Here is a 27,207-nt window from a genome sequence, read left to right as displayed (position 1 = left end):
AGCCAGAGGAGCTGACTTATCATTCTTTGAGTCTGTTTCTGTCAGATCGATTGGACGCTTGCGTGTTCCGGCTTCTGTCTCCGTCTTTGTAGTTGCCGCGTTCGCTGATGCTGTCTTTGTTGTAGAGGCTGCGAGTTCTGCCTTCAGATCTGCCACCGATGCCTCTGCAGTAATGACTCGCCTTCTAGCAGCTGCGCGAGCTGCATCCTGAGCCGCCGCTACCGTTGCAGCAACGACTCGCGCTTCAGCAGCAGCGCGATCTGCAACAATGCGAGCCCACTCCTTGCGGCGCTCCATGCGAAGCTTTTCAAATCTCTGCTGCTTTTCGAATCGAGCGCGAGCCGCGTTGATTTCAGCACGTGAGATACGAACCTTTAATGGTCGGAGCCCTAGTTTCTTGGGCTTGAGTGTGGCCTTCGACAAGATTGATGATGATAGTGTCGAATACGGGGTCGAAGCAATTGAAGCCCGGGAAAATGGCGCTGGTGGGGAAGTAGGTGACACTGGCGAGGAAGAGCTTGCCATAGTTGGTGCCAATAGAGAAGGTTTGGATGCTGGTACTGTGATACGGAAACCTCGAAGGTCGCGTCGTGGTGGGGACGGCGCAGGCGGAGCTGGAGAAGGAACGCGCAAGACAGACGTTCGCGATGGCTCAGGTGCGACGAAACGTTGAGGGCAGTCAGCCGTCTCATCGTCAGAGCCGTATCCAGCTTGAGCAATGTCAGTGTTTGACTGACGACGGTGGGCCGACTCTTCATCATCATCCGACTGATTGTGCGAGATGTTGGTTGAGCGAGCATTCAGCTTTGTACGCAGTTTCGCTGGTGTTGTGCGCTTATTGTTTGACTTGAACTTGCGTTGAGTGCATTGAGTATGTCGGATGTTGTCATCGTCGTTTTGCTCATCACCCTCTTGGTTCTCCAGGTTAGGACGAAGCGGATCTTCGGTGCGGCCATGCACGATCCACTTCTGACGCCTTTGATTCTGCACTTGCATCGTGGTGGCACCAGACATCTTATGCTTCGGTGCGCCAACCAAAGCCTCGAGACCCTCACCCTTCATGAGTTGATCGCAGAGAAATTTGGAGTACTTGAGCATAGCGCAGACATGGTGAATGCGCTGCTCGAAGGTCATATCGCGAGAACCCTTCAGCTTCTTTAGCGCCTCCTCGCAGTACATGAATGTCGATTGAGGACCGTGAGTGTGCAAACGCTCTGCAATGTCGAGCATGTGCCAGCAGACCTTCTCCATGGCCTGGGCGTTGTAGTAGCTCCCGGGCCCATCTTTCCAGCGCTTGACATACGAGTTTCCGTTCTTATTATCCTTGCACTCCGAACAGTCTTGAAAGGCCTGGAACAGTTGAAGAGCATACTTTGCGCGCTGCCTTCGTGTGCTCGGGGCAGTACGGTCACGAGATGGCGGTTCCCAATCATTCTCGATGTTGCGCGAAGACATAGCTGCTTCAGCATCCTCGAGGCTATCAAACGTCAAGCCCGCAAGTTGGACCGGAGGCATTGGATCATGTTGTGTACCCTGTTCGGGGGTCGCTGTTCGAGCCGAATCGCCGCGGCGCCGAGCACGGGTGCGGCAAGATCGTGGAGAAGTCTCTGAGTCTGCATCATCATGCGAGAATGTGGTATCCGTTGGAGAGTATTCAGTCGAACGACGGATGTGCTCTGCAGACTCAGCAGTTTGCAGAAGACGAATCTGCTCATCAGAAAGGATATGTTGCTGTGGGAGATCTAGTGCCTGTTGGGGTTCCTGAAGCTGCTCCGAAGGCTGAAAGTCACGAAGATACTGCGGGGCTGACTCATCGACCGGCGACTCGAATGGTGATGGTAAAGTCAGACCAGGCTCAGTCTCGATACCTTGCATCTGCTGCATCTGTGGGTTTTGTGGCCAGTATTGATAGCACTGCGCGTACTGTGTCTTGTATGCCTGCCATGCCTGCTCCTCCTCGGGAGTAGCTAGCACAGTCTGAGGAGACGGTTGAGTTTGATCGAACGCCATGGTAGGCTCAATCGTGAGGGACGGTGGCTCTAGCATGACGGGAAGAGCTTGGTCAATTTTCAGACCAGAGCCGCCGTCATATTGCTGGGTCACTAGCTGTGATGGGGGCTCAGCATAAGGAGCCAAGTTCGTCAGTCCAGTGTTCTCATTTGGGAGCAACTCAAGATTGTTGTCGAAGATTTCGTGATCAGATATTGACAGGCCGGCATTCTCGTCGTAGGGCACGTGAGCGGATGGTTCGACTGGATTGCCAGAAAGAGGCAGAGCAATGGACCCACCAGCTGGATCAACAGCAGGGTTCACGTCGAAGAGATCGGGTCCATTTTCGAACAGATGCCGATCGGCCACGAGCTTGATATCCTGACAGTTGTCGTCATCAGCATTGAAATCGAACGAGTCGTCATTTGGGTTGTTGGTCGGGTCCATTGTTGACGTCTTGCGGATCGAGTGTCAGTTGAGGGAGATAATGGCTGGTGGATGAGGGCGTATGCCTCGGACGAGCCGAGCAGTCCTTAAAAAGGGAGGATAATGTGCTATGTTGAAAGACTGCGGGACTTCTAGGCGAGAAGTGCAGGCTAGATCATCCGTCGATTCACAATCCTGACAGAGGTATGCGGCCGGTCTAGCCAAGTTCGTAGTCCAGTATATAGTGATGGCGAGAATGCCGGCGGGCAGCGAACGTGGTGAATGAATAGGAGCTGAACTGTTAATTACGTCAAGCGGTGCATGTCTGTGCTCGGATCAGCCAAAGTATAAGTGTGATATGCATCTGTAGTGGGCTCACAGTGCAGCCTTATTGGATCTATTGCACATGGGCACACTGTGTTGCTGAACAAGGGACTGTTACAGATCGACCACACATTGTGCATGAGGGGTGCTCGTGGGATCCGTAACCCATACCATCTGATACCATATCGCTCGATCGCACAATGCTCGAGTCTTCCCGCGTAACTCCTGGGCAAAGGGGTGTGTCTTCGCGAGCAGGTAGTCTCTCTAGCCTTCAGATTAAAACTGTTATTAACAGGTCTCGATAATACACAAAGACTGCACATGGCGTATAGAGTGTTGTCTCGAAGGACAACAGCACATGGTCGCAGGTGAGGCGATCCCGTGTCTGTGCATACATCGTCCCCGTTTATCTTTCCTTAGCAGAAATATTGTTCCACTTCACAGAAAATGTCCAGCACCTTGGAGAGATTTAATGTCAAGAAATTTTTCTGCGGTGGCCTGAAGTGGAGTCTGACTAGGATGCCGGCGTTGAGAAAGGAGTCCAGAGGATGGTATCGCCAAGCTCCATAGATGAAGAAATATCAAGGAAGGTATGAGCGTATCAATCCAGCGAAAGACGAGAGTTGCACCGCTCAGGAGCTCGAACATGAGTACAGCGACTGCTATACTCGAGTCGATGACTTCGCAAGATGAAGCGCACAGATGCTTAAGAATCTGCGCAGTTCCCGCGACGACACTCGACGGAGGACAAAGCTGATATTTACGAGAAATGTTGGATCTGGTAGTTAGTCGGGATTTGGAAATCGTGATCGTGCAGCTCATTGAGCACATCGGACTTGTTGTCGCTGGATGCACTCTCGGTTCTCGGCCCGGCCTCATTCTGAGCCACGTGAATAGTGGTCAAACCGCAGATGGAGATGTCTTACTGAGTCGCCATCAGAGTATGTCCTGCGAATGAGCCGGGGCTGAATGTCGCTGATGACGAGCAAGTGTTCTAGATGAGACAGCAGGTGCTTGTATGACTCATGATCATGAAGTATCTCCAGAGAGCTGGATGATATTCTCTGTAAAAGAGAAATAATCGGGCTTTAGATGCAGTCTTCACGACGACATTGAATCTGATAAGCCACCGAGATGTGCGGAACGCGAGCGTTGGACTGGCGTAAATCAAGAGGAAAAGTCGTCTTTAATGGCAGAGGGAACGACAATTTAGAGGCATTTCCATTCAGTATGAGTGCCGTAAAGTCGTCAGCCAAGCCTTTTGAAATTAGACATGATCAGTGAGTTCATGGTCGACGCGTCTCGAGGTCGCACCAGCCCGTTCTTTTTCTTAGCGCGCCACGTGACCTTCGTCGGGCGCAGTCACGGGAATGTCGGGTACGATCTCTTGCCACATCATTGCTGTCGCATGAATTCACTCTTCCAACCCAGAAATCCACCGACTACGCTGAATTACACAGTGGTAGCTCCGTTGTCGCAGTACCTACTCCACAGATCTTTCGTTGAATCCCCGACGGCATCCGTGTTATTGCCCCCGCCTTTGAGATCTTTGTTCGTAGCTTGGATCAGCACCCGCCTGTAGCTCGTCAGACTTGGATTTCCATCGTCGGTGACCTCCAATATCAGATGCAGCAACTGCCCTTGCAGCACCGGCTTCCTGCTCTTGAGCTCGACCGCACATTTCTCTGGCGGGGGCAGCGTGACTTTGACAGTCTTGCCCTCACTATCGAACTTTTTGATCTGTAGCTCTGAAACTTCGGCATCCACCCACCATTGCGTCGCTGTAGGTTCGCGGTAGTGCCACCACTTGTATGTGAGTTTCCTGCCATCGGGGTCGTAAGTGCCGCTGGCATCTAGAGTAACTGAAGTGCCAGCCTCAGCGTCGATTCGCACTGGCGTGAGATCTTTGGTTCCATTGAGGAGGATTACGGGATGGTGGTTAACTTTGCCAAATTCAGACTCCATGCTCCACTTAATCCTCGCTGCAAAGTCGTTCTGAAACGCATCGCGCCAGCGCCAGATAGTCGCATGGTTTGAAGTGTGAGTCCTGGCGTCAAGGCCCTTCACGCGATCGACTGCGTCACTGTAGTGGTTGCTGCCTAGCCCGGCACCACTAATGTCTGTCCGAGCATAGCGACCTCCCCAGGACCCGTAGTCGGGGCACTCGGGAACACCAAGACCGTTCTGGATGAGGTAGAGAAATGTCGGCGTATCTCCCTCAGGAATGAAAAGGTAATCCGGATACGCGCTTCCGAGGGGACCAATCTGGATATTCTCTTTGATCCAGCTCTTCTCCATCTTCGAGAAGTCGGGTCCACCTTGATCGAATCCGTAGAACTGTTCCCCCGAGATGCCAGTCCAAGCAGCCATACCGTACTGATTCCACCCATGTACTGAAGCAATATAGAAAACGTCAGGGAAGTTATTGCGGATCCATGCGCCGGTATCATCTTGATCAGAGATTGCATATACACGTATACGTGACAGTAGGCGCTGAGAGTCCTCGGGCGAGTACTCGTCATCGATCTTGATCAGAGCCTGTGCGAGAGTGTTCGTGCCGCCCCAGCAGAGGATCCATAGAGGCTGTGTGGAAGGAGCAACTATGCGATCATAGAGTAGCTGACCCCCAGCGGACAGTGGAATGTCCTGTCCGACTGCTGACATCCCGTATGTCTGCGATTGAATCAGTATTATGATCAATTTTGTCTGAGTTCAGACCTACCTCCGCACCCTTCTTGATCAACCCCCTGAGATACTCAGCAGTCGGGTATGGCCAGTCAGGGTGGACATGGTTGTTCAAGTTCTCGACAGCCCCCGCATATGCGTCAATGATCGACTCCATGTCCTGCGGACACACTTCGTTCTTCATCCACGTACTCGTGCATGCCACCAGGCCCTCAGTCTCAAATTGGTTGGCATACAGCAAGTAGCGACATAACGACTCAGCACCATCAGGCTCGTTCGAGATATCTGACAAGATGAAAACGCGGGGCTTTAGAGGGTATGTTTGGAGTTTGTCGGCAGCCATGCTGATGCGGGTTGTGGCAGAGATGATTTGTGACACTGAGAGGAAGGAGATCAAATGGCGATTGAAGAGAGGAATCGAGTCTTTCTAAGCTATTGCACTGTTGTGCGAGGCCAAAGTCACACAAAGTCACCCCGAAGAAGTGTCTTGCAGGTACAAATGTGGGGCGTTGTCGCATATCAATGGATCTGGATGGGTTACCGGTATCTAGGCTCAACTTCGGCTGCGTTTGTGTCACGGGCTTCCGAGGTCCAGCTTCGCGCTACTTTACGACATTCTTGACAACATCTTCATGTTTCATCGGAGTGGTGCGAAGTAAGTGGACGACCGATTGTGTCAACGACGATGTTCCCCCGGGGAACGCCTTCAAGATCTACTTCGAGACAGCCGACTTCGCTGCCCCTCCATGCCTGCGCCACGTCTATGCTTCTTCAAGACGGCTCAGCCTTGCTCAGCTAACGCTTTATGACTAGCGCAATTGTAAACACCACATAAATCGACGATCATTACCATCGTAGACTGATAGTTGCAAGTTCAGGCGTCCAGCAGTAAGGCTATGTAATGCATACCTACCTAACGTAGGCCAAGATTCTTTCCACCTCGTGCAAGCAAGAACTGCATATAAAGCTCGAGCTGATTTGCTCCTCACGAATCACGACCATCCTATATACCCGGGAAATCAGTGGAATAACAAGCATCATGTCATCAATTCAGTCTCAGGTGCACGAGGCAGCCTCCCAGCACGCTCAACTCATCCGAGGTCTTGCGGAAACAGATCAAGCACTGTCACAGCTCCAGCAGCAAGATACCTACCTCAAAGACCTGAAAGCGCAGGAAGCAAGCACCGCAAAACATGTTGAGGAACTCCGCAGAAAGACCGATCTTGAGCTGAAGGACCACAAGAAGTACTCTGAATCAACTTTCCGCCGTTTTGCCCACAAAGCCACTGGTCGAAAAGAACGCTTCGCCGAGAAAGCTGGGAAAGAAGAACGCGAATACTTCGACGCGATAATGGAGCAAAAGACGGCCGAAGATGAGCTCGCATATGTACGTCAGCTGAAGGCGGAGGCCGAACTGCAGAGGCAGAAGTTCGACAGCGAATCCACGCGCCACAACCACCTCCAGCAACAGCTGGATCACCTCTACAACTCGATCTTCGCGGGCCAGACTCCTGGATTCCCTGAGGAAGACTGCAAGGAAGAGGCCTGCAACGTTTCGTCGCAGCATGTACAATCCCTCCACCAAGAGCTCGAGAAAGAACGCCATGTCCTCTTCCTCTTGCGCCAGACCAGCACCAAGCTCGGTGAAGCCCGCAGCTTCCTCAACGACGCACATGGCATGTCGCAATGGGACATGTTTGGCGGCGGCACCATGGTCTCGATGCATAAGCGCAATCTGCTCGAGCGTGCCGAGTCCAGTATCCAGCAAGTTCGTATGCTTCAACAACAGCTGCAGCAAGTAGCACCCCATCTCCCCAGTCTCGGCCAGCTGAACATCGCGTCTGGAAGTATCTGGGGTGATATAGTCTTCGACAACATCTTCAGTGATATGGAGATGCACGACAAGATCAAGGACTCTGAGGCGCAGGTTGATCGCGCTGGGCATAAGTGTGGTGATATGGTTAGGCAGAGTGAGCAGACGGAGCTGAACTTGCTTGGGGATGTTAGGAGTGCGAATGAGCGGTTGAAGTACACCCGCATTGAGCTGCAGAGGGCGAGGGAGGAGGCTTTCAGGGCGGTGTTGGATGGACATGATGGTGATCTGCAGCACACGTGGCAAGATGAGACCCACCAGCCTCCAGCGGGTGCACCGCCGGGTTATGATGCAGCGCCGCCTGCGTACTCCGCTTAGTCTTTGTCTCCTGATATCCCGGTCTATAGCTTCCAACGTGCAAGTTCACGATCAGTGCCTTTGCTAGTCTGATAGTTGATTCTTCGGTGTTGTTCTGGCAGGTGACACTGTAAACTTCCTGTCGCTGGGAGACGGAAGGCGCACTTGACGACTTCCTTCCCAATCCACACAGACTTCACCAGACTGCAACTCGGCAATCCATCGACAGCACACTCACATGTGGATCTTAGCTCCTCTCGCTTCATGAGGTGATGCCTAGCTCAACAAGCAAATGCGAAGGTGCGCCCGTTAATGATGTCCACTCTACTCTTACAAAGCCTCACTTTTGACCTCCTGCTTTCTTTCCTTCCCTTTATCGATCCTACAATTTGTCATCAAAAATTGGTACTCTCACTAGACGCCCTCGCACCTGCTGCTACACAAGGAACGCCCAAAGGGTCCAAAACACGCTACTACCTCGAGACGTCCTGCCAAAGCTCGCATGCTGCACTCAAGCTCTAGCGCTCCTATGTCTTCCTGTTGAGTCTAAAAGAAGCGCGACCGATGACGACAAGCGTCGTGGTAGGGTTGAGAGGGGACCAGCTCTCACAGCAAACAAAACTATGGTGTTGGAGTCCGTGCTCGATGACCGCATCCCTGCTGACAGCATGCGCGTCCACACTATGAGCAGACATATACGGGCAGCGGCTTCTCGGCCATGGGTGGGTTGTCTTTCAACATACTTCATAAAGGAACTTGCTAGTTGACTGCAGCTGACCCTTCAAAGCTCCTTTCCGAATTATGGACCCTCTCCTATCCGTTGCGGACGACACTATTGCCTACGAGCGAACGCAGACCTCTCCATCGAACCCTCCGGCTCGCCTCTGGGCCATCGGCGACATCCATCTTTCGTATAAGGGCAACCGCGAAGCTCTCGAGGAGCTCCAGCCGCGGCTGAATGACGGTCTTATCCTCTGCGGCGACGTAGGGGAGAGTGCGGACCACTGCAGACAAGCTTTCGAGAAAGCTACCTCATGCTTCAGGCGCGTCTTTTGGGTGCCGGGCAATCACGAGCTCTTCACCCTTCCGTCTGAGAGAGACCACGGTCTCCGCGGCGAGAAGAAATACATGGAATGTGTGGACATCGCACGCGAGTATGGGATATGGACACCAGAGGACGACTTCACCATCTGGGAAGGCGAGGGTGGACCAGCGCTCATTGCGCCCATCTTTACGCTGTACGACTACAGCTTCCGCCCGGACAACATTGAGCTGAAGGATGTGTTGGACTGGGCAAGGGAGGAGGACATAGAGGCGACGGACGAGCACCTGCTGCACCCAGATCCCTACCCCTCGCGCATCGCGTGGTGCAATGCGCTTCTCGAGAAGACCGAGAAGAAGCTCGAAGCCGCCGTCGCTGCGCATCCAGATATGCCGCTCATCCTCATCAATCACTGGCCGTTGCGTGAGGACCTGGTCAAGCTGGTCCGTATACCACGCTTCTCGCTGTGGTGCGGTACCAAGAAGACGGAGGATTGGCATAACAGGTTCAATGCAAAGGTTGTCGTGAGCGGACATCTGCACATAAGGCGTACGGACTATATAGATGATACGAGGTTCGAGGAGGTCAGTCTAGGTTATCCAAGGCAGTGGCAGGAATGTCAGGACAGAGGGTTGGACATCAACGACCTCTTGCGCGACATCCTCCCTGGGCCCGCAATGCCCGAGGGCAAGAGAGAGACAATTTGGCGGAGGTACGGCTGAGTGCAGACGAGCCATGGAGAGTGGACAGAGCCACCAACGTCAGCATCTGCAAACTCACGACCACACCATTCGTTGGACACACGACGCGCTTTCAGGACCATGGCAGGCATGATTCGCTACAAACGCGGCTATGGCTGAATATGCGCACACGAACTCGCAGGAACGCGTGTTGCTAATCTGTCGTCGGAAGATCTAGTCGACAGACACAAGCAGCGTTCCAATCGTTGCATGACCTTTCTCACGTGCACATGTCCTGCGCAACTGCCACACTCGACCCCTGCCGTACTTGTGCACCTTCCCCATCAGTTGCAGACTAGCGTCGGTAGACGGGCTAATCCATTCGGCAGTCCTTCTCCCACGCTTAGACAAACCCGGATCCCATTCGACCATCGTAAGCCGGAGACGCATGACCTGTCAAACTGGATATTAAGAGCGCCGATCGCATAGGAGCGTTTCCCGGAGCAGGTATTTGCCCCGGTATAAACAATGCGACCTTTACAATTAAGACCTGTTCCTCACATGCACGGGAAAACGGCCGCGCTACACTTCTATAGCTGCAACGACTCGAGTGCTTGACCCTTGTCGTACACAACAAGCAACCAATCGGTGCAAAGGCTAATGGCCATGTGTATTGCTAGCATGCACTTATGCGCGCACTCTGGCAGCGGGAGTAACACCCAGACAGGAACAAATTCATGCTGATAGCGATACTGCCGAGGAGCATACCCGCTCGCTAGGAGGCAACACCAAACCTGCAGCAGTATAAGATGAGTGGCAGACCTCGTGAGAGGTGAAGAGGCAGCCAGCTTTACCTGAAGTTCTTGGTCCACTGACTCGTTCCTGACCACTGATCCACGTTATCGTCGACGATCGCAGTATCCGGGAAAACACATTCGCACAGTCGACGCCTAGGACCTCGCCCAAGATGCTCTTCAACTTTCAGTCACTGGCCGTCCAGCTCCTTACCGCTGCGACCTGCGTCTCTGCTTTGCCTACAAGCCTCGACAAGCGCGCCGTCATCGACCATGACGCGGTCGTTGGCTTTGCTGAGGCCGTTCCATCTGGCACTGTTGGCACGTTGATGTTGAAGTACAAGCCGTACCTCAAGGTATTCAATGGCTGTGTTCCTTTTCCCGCTGTTGACGCCGCAGGTAACACTGGGTAAGTTTACCCATTTGCAGAGGGCCTGGACTGGGGTTAACACAAACGGCAGCGGCGGTCTCGCGACCACTGGCTCATCGGATAGTGATTGCTCTTCCTCAACTGGCCAGGTCTACACCCGTGCAGGAAGCTACAGCGGCAAGTTCGGCATCATGTACAGCTGGTACATGCCCAAGGACTCGCCCTCTACTGGTCTTGGCCACCGCCATGACTGGGAGAACATCGTCGTCTGGCTCTCTGATGAGTCCACGTCGGCTACGGTCACTGGTGTTGCCATCTCTGCCCACGGTGACTACCAGAAGGACTCCTCCCCATCATTCCAGGGCACCAGCCCCAAGATTGGGTACATCAGCTATTACCCGGTCAACCACCAGCTCATTGCTACAACCGATCTCGGTGGACAACAGCCGCTTATTGCATGGGACAGCATGACTGCGGCGGCCAGGACGGCTATTGAGAACACTGTAAGCGGCATGCCCACCTCTCTGTGACGGCTCACTGACGCATTGACAGGACTTTGGCTCTGCGACTCCCAGCTTCAGGGACAGCAATTTCCAGAGCTACCTCTCAGATGCTTACTTCTGAGCTCACGGATGTTACGATCGACTGTAGCGACGCTGGAGTCCAGGTCGACACACCATCCTATCGTCGATGTGTGGACGAAGAGAATCGTGATCAATAAATATTGTTACTTGAGACCTTTCAATCCCTCAATATGCGCTGCACAACAACTACCATGCTTACAAGGCAGGTCTTTATATCGTTTCTTCGCACAGTTGCACTGTTCAGATTCATGATACAAAACCAGCTGTTTTCACGAACTCAGGACTGCCATGCCCAAATTCTTGACAAATAAACCAAACTAGGATGTCAGTTCTTCTTGGCTCTGTTGCTATTCACAGCTTAGTTGCATACGGCGCTTGCGCACTAGCAAGCTGGTTTGACAATAAGTTGACTGGAGAAAAGCTGATTGGAAAGAGCTTGAACAAGAACCCAGTCCAGTCTCACGAGCATAAGAGTGGGCAGAGAATTCTGAGAAAGGCGTCTCGCCGCTGCGTTGACACTCTTCGATGCGTGCTAAGGTTCCTCGTTCCTTGTATACGCATCATCAAGGTTAGTCACAGGATCGCCATATCTCGCTGTGTATGATGTCAACGCGTAGCAGAACACCGTGTAGCTCACACCTGCCTCTGTGCCTCCAGAGAACCTTCGAATCTTCTCAGTGACGCCCAGGAATCTTCCTGCCGACACTTAGTGCATCAGTATTGTCAGTGTTGTCCCGATGCAGGAATCGGTGATCATGGTCGTCGTCGGCGCGTCAATGTTCAAATGGTTGAGTTCGAGCGGGGCAAGATGTTGCAGCCCACGAAGAACATCGAGACCAAGATCGAGCTGCCGACAGCCGCAGACCGGACTTCATGCACCCCGAGCATCGCGTGGTTGAAGCCAAAAGACATCGTAAAGATTCTGAGGGTGCCTGAGACTGACGATGACCTCTTGCCATTTGTCTTGTTCATGAAGAAGTCCATGATGGAGACGAGCAAGGCTCAAGACAAAAAGGACAAGAGGTCATCTTTCAACGGGCGATGGTCTTGCGAAGCACTCCTCAAGCACGGGTGTCCGGCAACCTCAAAACAGATGGAGGCTATCTGCTTCACTATCGTCAACATGGTCAAGAAGTACCACCTCGGAGGTCCTGCTTTCCTGAACCTGTACGACCAGCTCCACCAGGACAAAGCCGATAGAAATCAGGATCTCATTTTCAAGGAGCATATTCAGGCCGTCTGTACTGTCCTACTGGTCTCAAAGGCTAGGGTAGACACGTGCTTGAAGCACGAGAATCTCGGCAGCCTGGTCGCATTTCCTCTTAGTATGCTGGAAACCAGCATTGCCAGTCGCTCGTACAATAACAGGCGCAAGGCGCAAAACAGGCGCGGCAAGAAGGCTATGGAGGAGGATGCTGAAGCCAGCGCTGCCGACAATGCTTCCAGCACGACAGCTACTGGCAGCGATGACACCAAGGCTACAAATACTGCAGAGACCGTCAGTCGAGATAAGGTACGAGGAGAGATATACTGCAGAACCTCCGTCAAGAGGTAGCCGCAAGCGCTCTGCTACAGAGTGCTTGGGACCCCCGAGCTCATCGCAGCCTCTATTATCAAGCGGTACCAACAACCGAGGCCGTTCCTGGGTATTTTCAGCGGCAGACACGATTGCAAAAAATGGCATGCAGGTGTCATTCCACTCATTGTATCACCTGCAGGTCGTTGATGTGCAAGACTATGGTCAGCCGCCATTTGCGCGACCTGAGGCAACGCCATCTCGGACCGCAGCATACACGCGCATTGCTGCATCTAGCAGAAGCAGTAAGCGCTCTGCCACCGAACACCTGGGAATTAATCTGCCCTCCGCACCAAAGTGATCTCGCAACGCTGCATACGTTGGATCGAGCGACCCACCGCTCCTCGGCAGGACAGGCACCATCACGAAGCCGACACTCGCGCCGCCAACTAAGCGTAGCGCTACTAAGGCTGGCTTGGGGGACACAAACACTCGCCAGAAAAGTGCTCGGTCAGTCGATCGCCAGGTCATTGCCTCAACGCGCGGACCTGCGCCGACGTGGGTGACCTATCCCAGCACCGCGAAAGTCGCAGCTAGTCTGGGAAAGACGACTTCGACCCTACGCCTGACCTTCTGACCTGAAAGGGATTCGATCACGTATCAAAACCTATACGCGCCTTGCCTTGTTGAGAAATCAACGTTCATCTTTCTTTTCTTTCTTACTAACGTACAGATAGCGGACGCTGCAGATGAACCAGAATCTGCGCCAAAGCGTCGCAAGCAACCTCTGAGTACAAGCCGTGCTCGAGTTTGTCGTAAGCTTGCTTTGAACGGCCCCGTATGCTTGACCTAGTTCTCAAAGCAACATCTTCAGGATCAAATTCAAGTGGGATTGGAACCGCGCGTAGCAAGCGACCAGCAAGCACCAGCAACCAGACGCAGTTGCCGCAAGACGAGAAGATCAAGTCGCCATCACTACCAACTACTGGTACTTGTGGCTGAAGCCTGCTGTCGATGGCAAGTGTTCATATGACGAGCTCGACATGGAGCGTATCTGCCGTAAGCTTGTCAACACTGCGGAAGCTCTGTACGCGCATAGGATGGGTGCTACCGACATCTACTGCCGCGAGACGATCAACAAGGCGAGGACAGCCCAGCCGATGACCTTCAAGAACCGTATTGGCAGGCTAGCTCTGCTCATGCGCAAGACGAAGGCCCGCTGCAGTGACTTTTTGTTGGGCAACACCCTCGAGGACACCATTGCCTTGGTCAATATCAAGTTGTCAGACCAAGAGTCGAACGCCGCAAACAACCGCTTGCGGTCCTTGAAGGCTGAGCGAGCCAACGACTTTTGCGGCATAGCGAAAGATGCGAAGTGGCCTAAGGACGAAGATGGCGAGCCCGCCCTGTTTCCCTTTCTTCACGGACCGGTATATGGCCCAGCGGAGAGCGTATCGCCTGGTGATATGAAGAACGGGCATGATGAGCTGGCTGGAGGAGGCGAAATGCAGCACGCTGCGGACTTTCACCAGCCGTACATGGTTGATCCAGGTGCCCCTCAGTATCCCGGAAGTCTCCAGGATTGCACACTCGCTCCCCCGGTAGCACACCAACGTGGCTTTGGGCTTTCAGGTGACCTCGAACCATTGCACGTCAATTTTGGCATTAACTTCCCGACAACAGATTCGCGTGCGCGAGGCTTCAGTGGATTCAAGGGCCTCCATGGTCAGACTCCAGAGGCCGAGATGCATCCTGGCAACATGCACGTATTTCCGGACGAACTTCATGCATCTGTGCCCGTGGTCCCATTTCACATGGGGCCAGCATTCAACGGTCCCATCGAAGCACCTTCTGCATACAGCGCTCACGTAGTCGACATGGCCATGATCAAAGGCGTCCGAATTCCGATTCCACCAGTTGCGATGTCCCATGTTGTTTACCAGAACCTCGGGCTCGGAGCATCATTGCTCAACGGCAACCAGGGGGCCATGTTCGAGAATCATCACGGCTACCCGTTATATGGCCCTTTTTCACAAGACCGACAGGCATTTGTGGCTGCTACAGCTGGAGACGAAATCCTCGAGGTTGACCGTTCGGCTGGCTATTATAAATTCAGCAGGCCTATCAGGCGCACTGCTCAAGAGATCGGGTTTCTCGAGAACGATGGCGGAGAAGGCGAGGGGGTTGTTGAACCCACCAATAGGCGCACTCGTGGTGGGAACGCGGCTGCAGGCTCTGGTGCAGCCTCGTAAGGTCTCCGTGAACTCGGTTTTGCGCGGACACACTGCGCCATCCTCTACTAAACGCGGTGGTACTCGTCGATAAGAGCAAACCGAGTTCAGCCTGCTGAATGCGTTGATATTTGGAAGTTGCGGCATGATGGTCGTGAATTTCGTACAATGTGGAAAGGTTTCAGCACAGCGCGGGCGCCGGAGCGGCATCGATCAGGTTTGCAGGAGGACACTGCTTCGAGGATGCAAGTCCATCTGGCAACAATACTGTACCATGGTGCGAATTATTTTGATGTAAATGGACGCGGCCTTAATGACACGCGTGATGGCGATCTTTGGTGGCGGTTGCTTCCCTTCTCGGCGCTTCGAACTTCAGACGCATTCTAAAGTCACGTGCTCGCTTAGTCGTGACTCCGCTTAGTTGCGACCTCTTCCATGTGCATGTTGTCTTATGTATGTCGAAATCTCAATCAAACGCGCAACCTGGACTTTTGGAAAGAGCTTGCTTAATTCACGGTCTTTTGAGGCCCGAAGGACAGACGTGACCCCACTACACCGCTACCGCCTCGAGCACGAAAACATCATGACTTCCGAGTCTTCATCTTCTTGAATTTAAGTCAAGCCGCCTTGTGAGTATTTGAAACACAAGAATAATGAATTGGACATAATTCAATGTCTCAAATCTGTACCAGGAGCTGAAGCCCAGTACTTCATTATCTATCGTGCACCTTCTCCAAGTTACCCTGTTCTCGCCTTTGTTGCAATTGTCTTCAGGAAGGAACGCCACAGCCTCCGATATCTACTCGATCAACTAAACATTTACCGATGCTTGGTCTTTGGAGCTTGCGTATCAGCGACCGCAGGGCTCAGGTCTGAGGTGCGATGGGCTCTTGTACTACACTTTCACGAAACTTTCCTCGTTCGTATGGTCCGATTAGTAACACAACGCGTACGGTGCACGGTGCACGAGAAGGCAGCCCTGCGCGTACTTGAGGAATCTCCAACTTGACCTTGCTTGCATCTACATCAGCCCGACAACTTTCTACTACCCTCGTTAGCGACTTCTGTCTCTTCTGACAAAAGTCTCGATATACCGACATTTTCCAAGCTGCAGTATCCTGCAGTCTGTACCCTTGCTCTCAAGGATGACGCGATATCAATATGGACGTTGGCTCCGGCGGCGTAGATGAGCGCGTTTAGGGTCAAGGCCCACGCGTTCCTTGCGATGTCTGCATAATAATGCTTGTATATCCTTCGCTGCCTGGATGTACAGCATTTTACGATAAGCGGAACTCGTAAAGGTGGATGTTATGCATAGGGGTGCCTTGATGACCAGGCCAATTGGTCGCTGCAAGCCCATAGATTAATGGCAAGGCAATGTCAAGACGAGTCAAAGCAGGCCTCACACTGTGTACTGTGTATTGGTGTCGATGTACGAGACAACGATTGAGCAGAATGCGCCTCTTTGATTTTCGGGACCCATGACGCCATCCCCTCTTGTATCTCGCGCCCCATCATGTCCGCGACGCCTGCATATCAAGACTTTTTGGAGCCATTCGCAAGGTAGACCCCCATCGCACCTATCGTATCAGAATCGCTTTCCGGATGTTGCATCTTCTTCGCTATGTGCAACAGCTCATCGGCAGACTGACCGCGAAAACTCCGCGATACACCGAGTGCTCAGAGATGACGCTACCCCGCGTTCTATATTGAGTATACTCGTATCATGACATCCAGAAAACCTTAATTCTGGCCAAGCTTTACCCATGGCAAGCACGCAGCAGAACATGGTCCCTGCTGTGACCCACGGCCTCGTCATTAACCCAGCTTCTGCGAAAGACGTGCCTGCACGATGCCCGATGAGGCAGCTCATACTGATGCCCGGTGGGATGACCTTTCACGATGGGTAATGGTAGGGGTGTCCCATCTTGCTCAGGTCGGCATGCTGCCCGAAACATCGTTGCCACGCAATGAGTCCGGTGGAGTGTTGATCTGATCTGCCTTTTTGCTAATGGTATCCTGGACCGTGAGCAGGCTTCGAGTGACTACGAGAAGCAGGTATAAGTTCATCTTGACGGGCCACTTTTCTGCAGACGATCCAGCAGTAACAGTTCTGATCTGAGGATCCATCATCAATACGACCATACCCCGACTTTAACCATGCGATTTCTCAGCATCCTCGGCGGCAGCCTTGTGCTGAGTCCGACTCTTGCACAAGTCGCGCCTGTAGTGTCTCCAATCGGTGTCTCGGCTTCGTATTTCGACATTGACGAGGTGTCACTTACCAGTAGTCGCTTCATGGACAATCAAAACCGGACATTGAGCTACCTTAAAGCCATCAATCTCGACCGGATGCTCTACGTCTTCCGCTCCACGCACAAGCTGTCTACCAATGGTGCAGCTCCAAATGGAGGGTGGGATGCTCCCAACTTCTCCTTCAGGAGTCATGTGCAAGGGCACTTCCTGTCGGCTTGGGCACAATGCTACGCGCAGTTGAAGGACACCACCTGCAGAACCCGAGCTACTTCATTTGTCGCGGAGCTTCTCAAGTGCCAGAACAATAATGCCGCTGCAGGCTTTAGCGCAGGCTACGTCTCCGGCTTTCCTGAATCTGAATTTGACAAGCTCGAGAGTGGTACCCTGTCGAATGGAAATGTCCCTTACTACGCCATTCACAAAACCTTGGCTGGCCTGCTCGACGTATACCGATGGATCGGTGATCAAAACGCGAAGACGGTTCTGTTGGCTTTTGCCGGCTGGGTCGACCAGCGCACGAGCAAGCTTACCACCGACCAGATGCAGAAGATTCTTCAGACGGAGTTTGGTGGTATGAATGAGGTTATGGCAGACATTTACCATCAAACTGGCGAGAAGAAGTGGCTGAAAGTAGCTCAACGCTTCGATCACGCTGCTGTCTTTGATCCTCTGGCGTCCAATGAAGATCAACTGAATGGTCTCCATGCCAATACTCAGGTGCCAAAATGGATTGGGGCTGCGAGAGAGTACAAGGCGACAGGTACTTCTCGTTATGCAGACATCGCAAGGAACGCATGGGCCTTGACCGTAAACGCGCACACCTACGCCATCGGCGCCAACAGCCAGGCTGAGCACTTCCGTGCGCCCAACGCCATCGCCGCCTACCTAAATCATGACGCTGCTGAGGGTTGCAACACGTACAACATGCTGAAGTTGACTCGCGAATTGTTCGTAATCGACCCCAACAACGCTAAATACTTTGACTTCTACGAGCAAGCTTTGATCAATCACATGCTGGGTCAGCAAGACCCATCCCAAGCTCACGGGCATATCACCTACTTCACCTCACTCAATCCTGGAGGCAAGCGCGGTGTTGGTCCAGCGTTAGGCGGAGGCACTTGGTCCACAGACTACGACTCCCATTGGTGCTGCCAGGGTACCGGTCTTGAGACCAATACTAAAATGCAGGACTCGATCTACTTCTACGATATCTCCAATATATATATCAACCTGTTCATCCCTTCTGCGGTCAACTGGAAGGCCAAGAGTGTTTCTGTCAGCCAGTCCACAACCTTTCCAGCAGGCGACACGACTACCTTGACCGTCACTGGAAGCGGAAATTGGGCAATGAAGATTCGCATCCCAGGTTGGACAAAGGGTGCTTCGATCGCAGTCAACGGTGCAACACAGTCAATTACCGCCAACCCTGGCACCTATGCAACGCTGTCACGTACATGGAAGTCTGGCGACACGGTAACGATTAAGCTTCCCATGAGCCTGCGCGTCATTCCAGCAAACGATAATAAGAACATCGGAGCTCTCGCATACGGACCTTCAATCTTGTCTGGCAACTACGGTACAAGCACACTCTCAGCAAATCCCAAGCTGGACCTTGGTTCGGTGAAGCGAACAGGCAGTACAGGTCTTTCTTTCACAGGTACTGCGGATGGTACGGCTATCAATATTGGACCTTTTTATGATGCACAGGGCTTCAACTATGTGGTGTACTGGGCGACTAGCGGCTCTCTTCCGAGCAAGACATTGTAGATCTATGAGGCGCAGTATCATATTCTGCTGAGTGTCTCCGCACGCTCGAGAATTTGGCCATTATAGTGCACTTACCTTAGATCAGAGAGCTCCTGTAGCACAACATCACACAACACGAATAGCAGATAGCAATACAATCGTTGATCACAATCTCTGACTGAAACTGCTCACGCAGTTACAGAATATATACAATATGAAAATGATGATGGGCACACATGAACTCATCATACCAGCTCTATAAGCCAGAACCTGCTCCTAAGCGAGCAATCTAAGAGCTGGTAACGGTGCACTGGGACTTACCTCCAGCACTGCTCCAATCCTCAGTGGAAAGAGTCTGGTAGTTGTGCTGGCCGAGGTTGAGGCCAAGTTTGGCCCAGGCGTCGAAGTGGCACTTGGTGGTAACGGTGCCGCTGCCAGGGCGCTTGCTCACACGGTTGCTGATGCACTGTGTGAAGGTTGTGATACCGACCATAGAAAGCTAGTTGATCTGGATGTGCCTCCGAATGTCGTAGGAAGATGTAAATGCGTGAGCAGTGTCGGTCGGAGACTTTGATCAACGATTGTATTGCTATCTGTTGTCGTGTTGTGATGTTCTGTTACAGAAGCTTTCAGCTCTGGGTTAAGCGCACTTGCCCACCAGGCAGTACCTGGTACAATAGGATATCATGTGATCTAACCCACGTGGTGACATTAGTAGCTGTGAATATCAAATTAGTTGCAAGGTTGCCGCGAAATTCTGCCTGAAGGAAGCCATTTAAATGTTCAGAAGACATTTGAGATTGCAACCGCCACGGTATTGTTAAAGTACTAGAAAATACGACATGGGCAGGTCGTATTTTGAAAACAGAAATACACCCAGGATGCAACGAACGAGTGAAACGTGTTGGTAAGAGGGAGTATCGAGAGATAGGAGGAAGCAGCGACGAGCGAAGTTTCGAGAAGAGGAGGTTCTAAAATCACTGAACCTTCCTGGCACGCCACTCAGCAGCCTTAGTCCTGCAAAAAGTGACAGCTCCCTTGTGGCCTGCATCGATCTGTCTATCGGCAGCAATACATGCTTTGTTGGCAAGCTCACGCTTCTGAGCGCATCTATAGCTGTCAGTTGCTTTGTTTTAATAATTTATGTAGCAGTGGAGACGTACGCAGTGTAACCATCGATACACTTCTGCTTGAGAGCTTCCTTGGCGTTCTTATCACCACCCTTCTTTCCGAACTTGGTCAAGGCATCGCTGGGGCACTTCTTTTCGACGGCCTTGTACTCGCCAGTTAGAACCTTCATCCGCTGCTCGGTCGCCTTCTGCTCGGCCCTGATTCTGGGGTCACTGGAGAACACAGGGTTGCAGGTGGCATCACGACCGAAGACGTCGCTGATGGCACTGACGCCGTTGTTGTTGATTACTGGCGCGGCTATGACAATTACTGGTGCAGCTATGACAATTACTGGCGCAGCCAACAGAAGAGCAGCGAGGAAGGATGTAATCTACATTGTGAGAGGTATGTCTGGAAACGGGTTCAGATGAAGGTAAAAAAAATGAATGAATGATTGAATAGAGGAAAGAAGGGTAGATAGACCTGAAAAGAATGTAATGTGTACTGATGTAGTTGATATCGCGGTCATCCTATCCTTTATACATAATTCAGGTACCTAATCTCATCAGGCTGGACACCATCAGATGGTCTTGAAGTATCAGGGCCGAGTGCTGGTGGGCTGCCGTGCGAGGCCTTGTCGACAGCTCGAATGATTTGGTCACTGAAGCTTCATTTCAGCGCGACTGATCGGTCCGTTGGTATGCAATCAAACGCCTATGGCGATGAGACTTTCTGAGTGCTCGCTGAGATATTTGTGGCCATCCATCTGGATTCTGTTGACACTGTTGAAGTTCGCTCGTAATATCTAAGTGGATTGAAATCATAAAAGCAATTTACTTTTCAACAAAGTGCGACAGCTTTCGCTCTAGACCCCCATTACCACTACACTTTCCGGTATATTTGACTATGATTGCATATCGAGCAGCTTGTCTTTCATGCATGTTGAAAGGCTGGGTTTGAAACTGCGCGGAGATTTATTGCAGGTCCTTGCACAGAGGGGCAAGGTCTACACTGAGCTCACGGTACACATTGAATTACCTGTAGTAAGTAATATGTCATATAACTATGCTAGACATTTTGTTAGACGCATGGTAAAAACAGAGTTCATACTGTACACAAAGCATGACCTACCCTGCTAGAGGGCGTGAGAGGGGCTATAGAGGGGCTAAACAGTGAGATAATTTGGAGGCAATGCAACCCTCTCCCTTTGCATCCTATTACTTAGCCAGACTGGGACCTTGTATACGCTTGTAGATCTTAGTTGAGTTACATGTCTCTGCCCTCCGCTTCGGTGTCAGGTTGATTGATACATAGGAAGGGGGGTGCCCAGCGTTGCAAAATACACAAAGTAAGTGCTTTACTAAATGAAGAATACAACCTTACCTAAGTTTTACTCCTCTCAGGGGTCCAGAAACTTCATGAATGATGTAGGCAATCTCGAAAGCTTGACTAATAAACACTATGTAGTTGCTTGCCTCGTATAAACTACAGATGATGCAGAATCAGCGTAACTTAGAAGGGGCAGTAACGCGGGTATGATTTACGGCGTAGAGAATCTAGTCGTTTTGCGCTGGAGCGCTCATTTCGGCGCATTTAACGCAGTTTTTACCATTAGGTACTCCCATCGGGAGTTTCCCACAGGGTGCGGACCGGACCCCCTGTAACAGCCGACACACGACGCCCCTTGCGGGGCTTGATCCAAACCATCTTAAAATCACGTGTCTGGGGTGAGTCAGGCATCTCCCCGAGGTGGCGCCTGCCTGGCGACTACGCCTCACCGCTGCATTTCAAGTCGTGTACAACTCCGAACTCCCCTCTATTTCAGCCGAGTTGTCTACTCACCGAGAAGCATTCAGTGCCTCTAAAGTCTCCACTCGTGGGCAGAACCTTGGCGGACCATATTATTTTCAAAAACGTCCCGTCAATTCCCCCTTGGTTTCGATCATTGCTCGTCGACACGGCTTGCCACCAAACATTTTATAACATCTGCAAGTTTACGCTCAATTGTCACACTCGATCAAAACTAATCTACCGCCGAGATCCGCTCTGAAGTGGTAGCCGCGATCTTGAATGCTGGGACTGAGGAGACAGGATTGCTGTACAACTGTCTTCTAGTCAATCACCTCTTTCTTAAAGAAGCAAGGCGAATTATTTGGTCAAAATGTGACTCTACCTCTGGAATTCATCCCGATGTTCAAGATCTCGGAGTGATGGTATTGCGCGTAGACATAGGCCTGGGGCGCGCACAAATCTATGCGAATATGGTACGAGAGTTCTCCTTCCACTACGACAATGCTTACACCGACCAAACGAGATGGCACACCATGCTATGTCAGCTGCAATTTCCGCAGTTGGTATCCGTTTGGTTCTGGGAGAAAGATCATGAACACAAACTCAACACTGAGGATGTGATACTACATTACACCAAGTCCAATCTTCGCCAACTCTCCGTCGATACTTGTGGTCCGCTCTCAGAAGACTTTTTTGACGAAATGGCTGGACTGTGCTTGAGGCTGGACAGCCTACTCCTGCACCTTTCCAAGATCACAGCCTCTTCGAGCTCAGTCGTTCGAATGCTGAAGAGAATGCCTAACATACGCTCACTCGGTTTAGAGAAAGGTTTTGGAGATGTCTTTTCTTCCGAGATGTTCAGGGTCATCGCTTCTTATCCGGCTCTCGACCAGGCTGTTCTCCCATACGTCCAGGATAACTGTCTGCTCGCTCTCCAGACGGACGCAGACATACGGTTTTTTCCCAAGCTCAAATACTTGTACACTGGCGCCACCGCGGAAAGCCTAAGAGTCTATCATAGAGTTGCGCCTGGGATCAACGTACTCGGCTTGACAAACGATAAATTGGAACGTGCGGATAACGTGTTGACCAGTGCATCGAGGTTTCGAGAGCTTACATCTTTCACTGCCCAGCTCAACATGAGCACAGCCATTGGGGGCGACGAGCTTATCCAGTTGGCTCAGGGGTGTCCAAACCTGGAGGAGATCAAGATAGGCATTGACAGCTGGTCCGACATCAAGCCTTCGGCGACAGGGATGACAGACGACCTCATTGAGCAATTAGCTCCGCGTTTGTCCAACCTCAGGGTTCTCTATCTTTTGTTCGAGTCCGTCAGTCAGCGTGGGCCTGGATGCATTCATACTATCCGTACCCTCGGGTACAATTGCGAAAGGCTGCAGGAAGTGGTTCTATCGTGCGAGCCTGACTGGTCATTGATCGGATCTCTTTCCAAGGGCGAGGGAGTCCCATTGGCTGCCAACCTCGAGCAATTGCAACTATTGCCCCATGATCACATGATGCAAAACATGACAAAAGAAGAGCATAGAAACCTACTAGATGTTTGGCGACACAATGCGAAAGACTGGCTGCCGCAAGTTTGCTTCATGGAAATTCGTGGGGCAGATGACTGGGAGGAGGCGTTTGTGGATGTTATTTGCCCCATGAACGAAGAAGAGGAGGCCGTGGAGGACGAGGAGGCCGTGGAGGACGAGGATGCCGCGAGTGTTGTCGATGAAGCAGATGATGCAGGTGTAGCAACCATGTTCAATCAATTCACTCTGCGGGAAGGATGATAAGCTGGGTAAAACGAAGAGTGACGGAACGGTCGTGAAAGGAATTGTTTGAGCGGAGCCGCGAGTGGGGCGTCGTACGAGCCACCGCGCCGCTTCGCTCCTCCCACACGTTCCGCGGCTGCCATCCAAAGCTTCAAGCATTGTCAATAACACGTGATTTCCCTCTCACCTCACCCTGGCCACTTCCTTCGATGGGGAGTTGAGCGATATGTTGAAGCTGAGCTGGTCAAATTGTCTGCGCTAGCTCACAGATGAGCGATCGTCATCGAAAAGGCTTTTCCAGTACCCTATTGTCGAAGCAGGTGATCACGATCACGTTTCGATCGGCCTATATGAGTTTCGGGACACGTCATTCACCATGCATCGAGCACTTCTGCTGCCGGAGATTGTCGCAGCGATCGTACGAGCTGGCAAACTGGGGCCCGTTCTACTCTATAGCTGCCTCTTTGTCAACAGGCTGTTCTTCCATGAAGCCTGCAGAATTTTGTGGAAAGGCTGTTATGGCACTTTCGGCGTCGGGCACGTAACACCGGCAATCGGCGACCTTGGAACCATGGTTTTGAATCCCAACATTAGTCATGAACGCGTACAACTCTATACAAATTTCATTCGCGTACTCGTGTTCCAGGAGTAAGAAGGTAACCATCTTAGAGAAGACGCACTCTGGCACCTGCAGCTATGCCAACTCCAGTTTCCTCTGCTCGAGGACCTGAACATCTGGAGGACGAAATCGACCGAGGAATTCAATATCGAGAATGTTGTTCTTCACTACGTCCACTCTGGTCTCCGAGACCTGCGCGTAGACGCGAGCGGCCCTCTCTCGGATCACTTCCTCGATGAAGTCAGCCGTCTGTGTCCTCTCCTGCAGCAGCTCGACATGGACTTCCAGAACGTTGAAATATCGAAGGATGTTCTTGCTTGCTTTCTGCAGCGCATGTATCATCTGGAAGGAATTCATGTGGCTGCGCTGGACAGGAGTTGGTCAGCTGAATCGTTCGCTGCCGTAGCCAAATACGAGCGGCTGAAGCTTCTACACGTGCCATCAATACACGATACATGGCTCGATAACATCGGGTCTTGCTCATTTCCGGCTCTGAAGCAATTTTATGTACTCAGTACGACTGGAAAGGCTCTGCTTTGGTTGCACTCGAATTCTCGTCTTGAAGCAATCCATCTTTACAACAGCAGCCTCTCAGGCCCAGATGACGTGCTCTTCTCAGCCTCCAACTTCTCGCGACTGACGAACTTCAAGTATCAGCCAGGTCCCAATTCAGCCGTTGCAGGGCAAGATCTGGTGAAACTAGCCCGTGGTTGTCTTCAACTTACACACATCGCTGTCGGTCAGGACCAAGCCATAGCCCCTGAGCTTGTCGATGTTAGTGATAGCGTGATCTACTCAATGGCTCAAAGTCTGCCTTCCTTAAAAGAATTCCACCTCCATGGCAGATCCGAGTCGTATCCAAGCATTAAGGCGATCCTATCAGCGTTCGGTCGACGTTGTCCACATCTGAAGCGGTCATGATTGGATCACATTCGCCCGCCCGCAACAATGGTTATTTCCCCATCTTTGCGCGTTTTGCCTTTGCCCTTCAGTACACATGGAAGAGATCTTGTCCGAAGTATGCTATAAACGTCTACTCGCGGAGTTCAAGACTTTTGCTCCTGGATGGTTTCCTAAATTGGAGTTCTTCAACATCATTGACGCGGACGATCGCGAGCAGGAGGTCAAAAATCACATGTATGAGATTGATTACAAGCGAAAGTACAGCAGTGATACAAAGAGCAATGAGGATGAAGCGGAGCGGATTGAGGAAGCCGACGATACAGGATTGGCCACTTATTTGACAAAGGGTGTTGCAGCTGCGAATTCTACCGGAGCCTGAGTTGCGAAGGAGCTTGGCACTCTCATCGATGCAAGCCTTCCAGCACACGGAGAGCTTTTTTACCGACGCACAGCCGTGCTTCTTAGAGATGAACTACACTCTGGCAAATGCACCTTGAGGTAGTTCCCTTTGAAATACAGGCGGAACCGCTACATCTTAAGCCTCCAAAAGATATGCGATAGCCCTGCGCAGCAAGGTTGTCGTTCCAAAATTTCTCCAGCGTCTGATCACGGCTACTCAACAGCTTGAGGTGATTCGGCAGCTCGAAATGCAACGACAGCAAAATGGCTGATTAGTGCAGCCTCAGACACACTTATACCTCAAGAAGCGTGTCTTACAACTCTGATCGCGCATTCAGTTGCTTGTTGGTGCTTGCTCGAGGGCTTCTCTGGGGTGAAATATTGCGTTCATTCAGGACCCACAAGGACCTGGTACATACCTCAAAGTCTCACAGAACGGGCCTCTAAACATCGGAACTAAACTCTACTATGCTTTCTTAAGCTCTACAGTGCGCCAAAGAGCGGTATCCAATCAGTAATGCAACGATGTGATCCCAAACCGATGGATGGTCCGAAGGTCTTGGCGTTGGTTGCAAACGGACGTGTTCATGTGCCAAACTACCGAAAAAACAAGAAGTGCAGCATTCGGGATCCTCAGCAGACCGCAAGGCGGCACAATTAACGTACAGCAAGGAGCCTGTCTCAGTTACTGCAGGTACTACCAGCCAATACGCCTTTTTCTATCGTCGCCGTTCCCGTCATCGCCACTCTTGCTGCTACGCGAAGTCCGTGTGTCAGCCCATAACATGTCCGCACCATTACTTCCTTACCTAGGTTTTTATCCTTCTTTAACTCTCCTCGGACGTTTCCAGTGCTTCCGCCGTGTCCAACGCTCTCGCTCCCACAGCGTCCAGCGTCGCGGCCTCCCAAATTTCCAGCACCCAACACGCAGTCTCCAACATCCTGGCCTCTGCCTCGTCTCGCGCCGCCTGCACTGTCTCCGCCACCTCAACAGCCGCCTTCATCGCCACTTCAATTGCATCCACCCTTATCTGCGCGCTCTAGCGCTGCTTCCGTCGCTCCTTCGCATGTCGCCAGCGCATCTAGCCACGCTGCCTCTGTCACGTCCTCTGCTACTTCCCGCCCCAGTAGCGATACTTCTTCCACTACTTCGCGTGCCAGTAGAGTCGCGAGTAGTGCTACGTCGCGCGCTACTAGTGCTGCTGGTGGAGCGATTGGTACGGGTGCTGTTGCGAGCCGCACCAACTCTAGCGTTACGCAATTCACTGGTCCTGCTGTCTCTCTTACCACTGAGAGCTATGATGGTACTATTGCTACTATGATCGGTGCTGCTGCTTTTTTTTTAGCAGTGTTGTAAATGGGGAGACGGTGGTCATGGATGTTCTGATTGAGGTGGTTGGACTGGGTGTCGAGATACGTTTATGTGATAGACGAGGCGAGAAGGAAAAGTATACATAGACGTAATCACTAGCACAACCAGCCATATCAATGTATGGCAAGGATCCTATGACAGGGTCTGTGCATTCTGGACGCTGATGCAAACCTTGCCAGTCCCTTCTGTGTCCACAACACATCAACGTTGAATAATTCCGAATCACCCCTTATCTGAAGCTCCATACTCCCGCGAGCAATACCCGACCGCCAACCTGAAAGCAGTCATCATTACCCCCTTAGTCAAGAGACATAATCCTTCCAGGCCGCTTCGCAGTATCGCGCAACACGAGTAGCAACTTGCTCTCAGTACCTCGGTAAACACAATTCTGCGGCGTCGACCTCACACTGAAACGCCTCAGCACA

The 27,207-nt window shown here is 51.9% G+C and overlaps 15 protein-coding genes across 15 annotated transcripts; 10 read left to right on the top strand and 5 right to left on the bottom strand.

The window, feature by feature from the left end:
- Nucleotides 1–948: 948 nt before the first annotated feature.
- Nucleotides 949–1,515, bottom strand: M421DRAFT_58385 (uncharacterized protein; the record flags this gene model as incomplete). The annotated part of the gene is made up of 1 exon (XM_033595595.1): nt 949–1,515. A coding segment is annotated over one exon (567 nt), but the record flags the coding sequence as incomplete, so codon positions are not given.
- A 2,408-nt stretch (nt 1,516–3,923) lies between these two features.
- On the bottom strand, nt 3,924–5,904 carry M421DRAFT_418795 (DUF1593-domain-containing protein). Its single transcript, XM_033591903.1, has 2 exons — nt 5,462–5,904; nt 3,924–5,412 (listed from the first exon to the last, which is right to left on the bottom strand). Exons 1-2 carry the CDS (start codon nt 5,765–5,767, stop codon nt 4,192–4,194), a joined length of 1,527 nt encoding a protein of 508 aa, XP_033450733.1. The 5' UTR covers nt 5,768–5,904; the 3' UTR covers nt 3,924–4,191.
- M421DRAFT_375238 (uncharacterized protein) lies at nt 5,857–6,350 on the top strand. Its single transcript, XM_033589788.1, has one exon. The coding sequence runs from the start codon at nt 5,947–5,949 to the stop codon at nt 6,235–6,237; it is 291 nt and encodes a 96-aa protein (XP_033450732.1). The 5' UTR covers nt 5,857–5,946; the 3' UTR covers nt 6,238–6,350.
- Nucleotides 6,351–6,463: 113 nt separating this feature from the next.
- M421DRAFT_58880 (uncharacterized protein) lies at nt 6,464–7,615 on the top strand (the record flags this gene model as incomplete). The annotated part of the gene is made up of 1 exon (XM_033595636.1): nt 6,464–7,615. The coding sequence occupies one exon, from the start codon at nt 6,464–6,466 to the stop codon at nt 7,613–7,615; it is 1,152 nt and encodes a 383-aa protein (XP_033450731.1).
- Nucleotides 7,616–8,395: 780 nt separating this feature from the next.
- Nucleotides 8,396–9,358, top strand: M421DRAFT_91008 (ser/Thr protein phosphatase family protein; the record flags this gene model as incomplete). The annotated part of the gene is made up of 1 exon (XM_033597906.1): nt 8,396–9,358. One exon carries the CDS (start codon nt 8,396–8,398, stop codon nt 9,356–9,358), a length of 963 nt encoding a protein of 320 aa, XP_033450730.1.
- Nucleotides 9,359–10,283: 925 nt separating this feature from the next.
- M421DRAFT_91007 (NPP1-domain-containing protein) lies at nt 10,284–11,104 on the top strand (the record flags this gene model as incomplete). The annotated part of the gene is made up of 3 exons (XM_033597905.1): nt 10,284–10,466; nt 10,510–10,983; nt 11,033–11,104. 3 exons carry the CDS (start codon nt 10,284–10,286, stop codon nt 11,102–11,104), a joined length of 729 nt encoding a protein of 242 aa, XP_033450729.1.
- An 892-nt stretch (nt 11,105–11,996) lies between these two features.
- Nucleotides 11,997–12,712, top strand: M421DRAFT_375205 (uncharacterized protein). Its single transcript, XM_033589787.1, has one exon. The coding sequence runs from the start codon at nt 12,035–12,037 to the stop codon at nt 12,617–12,619; it is 585 nt and encodes a 194-aa protein (XP_033450728.1). The 5' UTR covers nt 11,997–12,034; the 3' UTR covers nt 12,620–12,712.
- Nucleotides 12,713–13,263: 551 nt separating this feature from the next.
- Nucleotides 13,264–15,149, top strand: M421DRAFT_418792 (uncharacterized protein). The gene has a single exon (XM_033591902.1). It carries the CDS (start codon nt 13,624–13,626, stop codon nt 14,830–14,832), a length of 1,209 nt encoding a protein of 402 aa, XP_033450727.1. The 5' UTR covers nt 13,264–13,623; the 3' UTR covers nt 14,833–15,149.
- A 1,255-nt stretch (nt 15,150–16,404) lies between these two features.
- On the bottom strand, nt 16,405–16,828 carry M421DRAFT_375198 (uncharacterized protein). Its single transcript, XM_033589786.1, has one exon. The coding sequence runs from the start codon at nt 16,682–16,684 to the stop codon at nt 16,448–16,450; it is 237 nt and encodes a 78-aa protein (XP_033450726.1). The 5' UTR covers nt 16,685–16,828; the 3' UTR covers nt 16,405–16,447.
- On the top strand, nt 16,755–18,964 carry M421DRAFT_418789 (DUF1680-domain-containing protein). Its single transcript, XM_033591901.1, has one exon. It carries the CDS (start codon nt 16,972–16,974, stop codon nt 18,832–18,834), a length of 1,863 nt encoding a protein of 620 aa, XP_033450725.1. The 5' UTR covers nt 16,755–16,971; the 3' UTR covers nt 18,835–18,964.
- Nucleotides 18,965–19,102: 138 nt separating this feature from the next.
- Nucleotides 19,103–19,309, bottom strand: M421DRAFT_58923 (glycoside hydrolase family 11 protein; the record flags this gene model as incomplete). Its single annotated transcript, XM_033595643.1, has 1 exon — nt 19,103–19,309. A coding segment is annotated over one exon (207 nt), but the record flags the coding sequence as incomplete, so codon positions are not given.
- Nucleotides 19,310–19,790: 481 nt separating this feature from the next.
- On the bottom strand, nt 19,791–20,864 carry M421DRAFT_412726 (uncharacterized protein; the record flags this gene model as incomplete). The annotated part of the gene is made up of 3 exons (XM_033590429.1): nt 19,791–19,923; nt 19,977–20,274; nt 20,804–20,864. 3 exons carry the CDS (start codon nt 20,862–20,864, stop codon nt 19,791–19,793), a joined length of 492 nt encoding a protein of 163 aa, XP_033450723.1.
- Nucleotides 20,865–22,096: 1,232 nt separating this feature from the next.
- M421DRAFT_418787 (uncharacterized protein) lies at nt 22,097–23,671 on the top strand. The gene has a single exon (XM_033591900.1). The coding sequence runs from the start codon at nt 22,185–22,187 to the stop codon at nt 23,505–23,507; it is 1,323 nt and encodes a 440-aa protein (XP_033450722.1). The 5' UTR covers nt 22,097–22,184; the 3' UTR covers nt 23,508–23,671.
- A 538-nt stretch (nt 23,672–24,209) lies between these two features.
- On the top strand, nt 24,210–25,492 carry M421DRAFT_375168 (uncharacterized protein). Its single transcript, XM_033589785.1, has one exon. The coding sequence runs from the start codon at nt 24,385–24,387 to the stop codon at nt 25,027–25,029; it is 645 nt and encodes a 214-aa protein (XP_033450721.1). The 5' UTR covers nt 24,210–24,384; the 3' UTR covers nt 25,030–25,492.
- Nucleotides 25,493–25,997: 505 nt separating this feature from the next.
- On the top strand, nt 25,998–26,767 carry M421DRAFT_91002 (uncharacterized protein; the record flags this gene model as incomplete). The annotated part of the gene is made up of 4 exons (XM_033597904.1): nt 25,998–26,072; nt 26,105–26,178; nt 26,224–26,714; nt 26,760–26,767. 4 exons carry the CDS (start codon nt 25,998–26,000, stop codon nt 26,765–26,767), a joined length of 648 nt encoding a protein of 215 aa, XP_033450720.1.
- Between the last annotated feature and the right edge of the window lie 440 nt (nt 26,768–27,207).

This window comes from Didymella exigua (assembly GCF_010094145.1).
Source record: "Didymella exigua CBS 183.55 unplaced genomic scaffold M421scaffold_8, whole genome shotgun sequence".
NCBI classification, from domain to species: domain Eukaryota; kingdom Fungi; phylum Ascomycota; class Dothideomycetes; order Pleosporales; family Didymellaceae; genus Didymella; species Didymella exigua.
The sequence above is the reverse complement of the archived record's forward strand: the minus strand, read 5'-3'. Positions and strand labels throughout refer to the sequence as shown.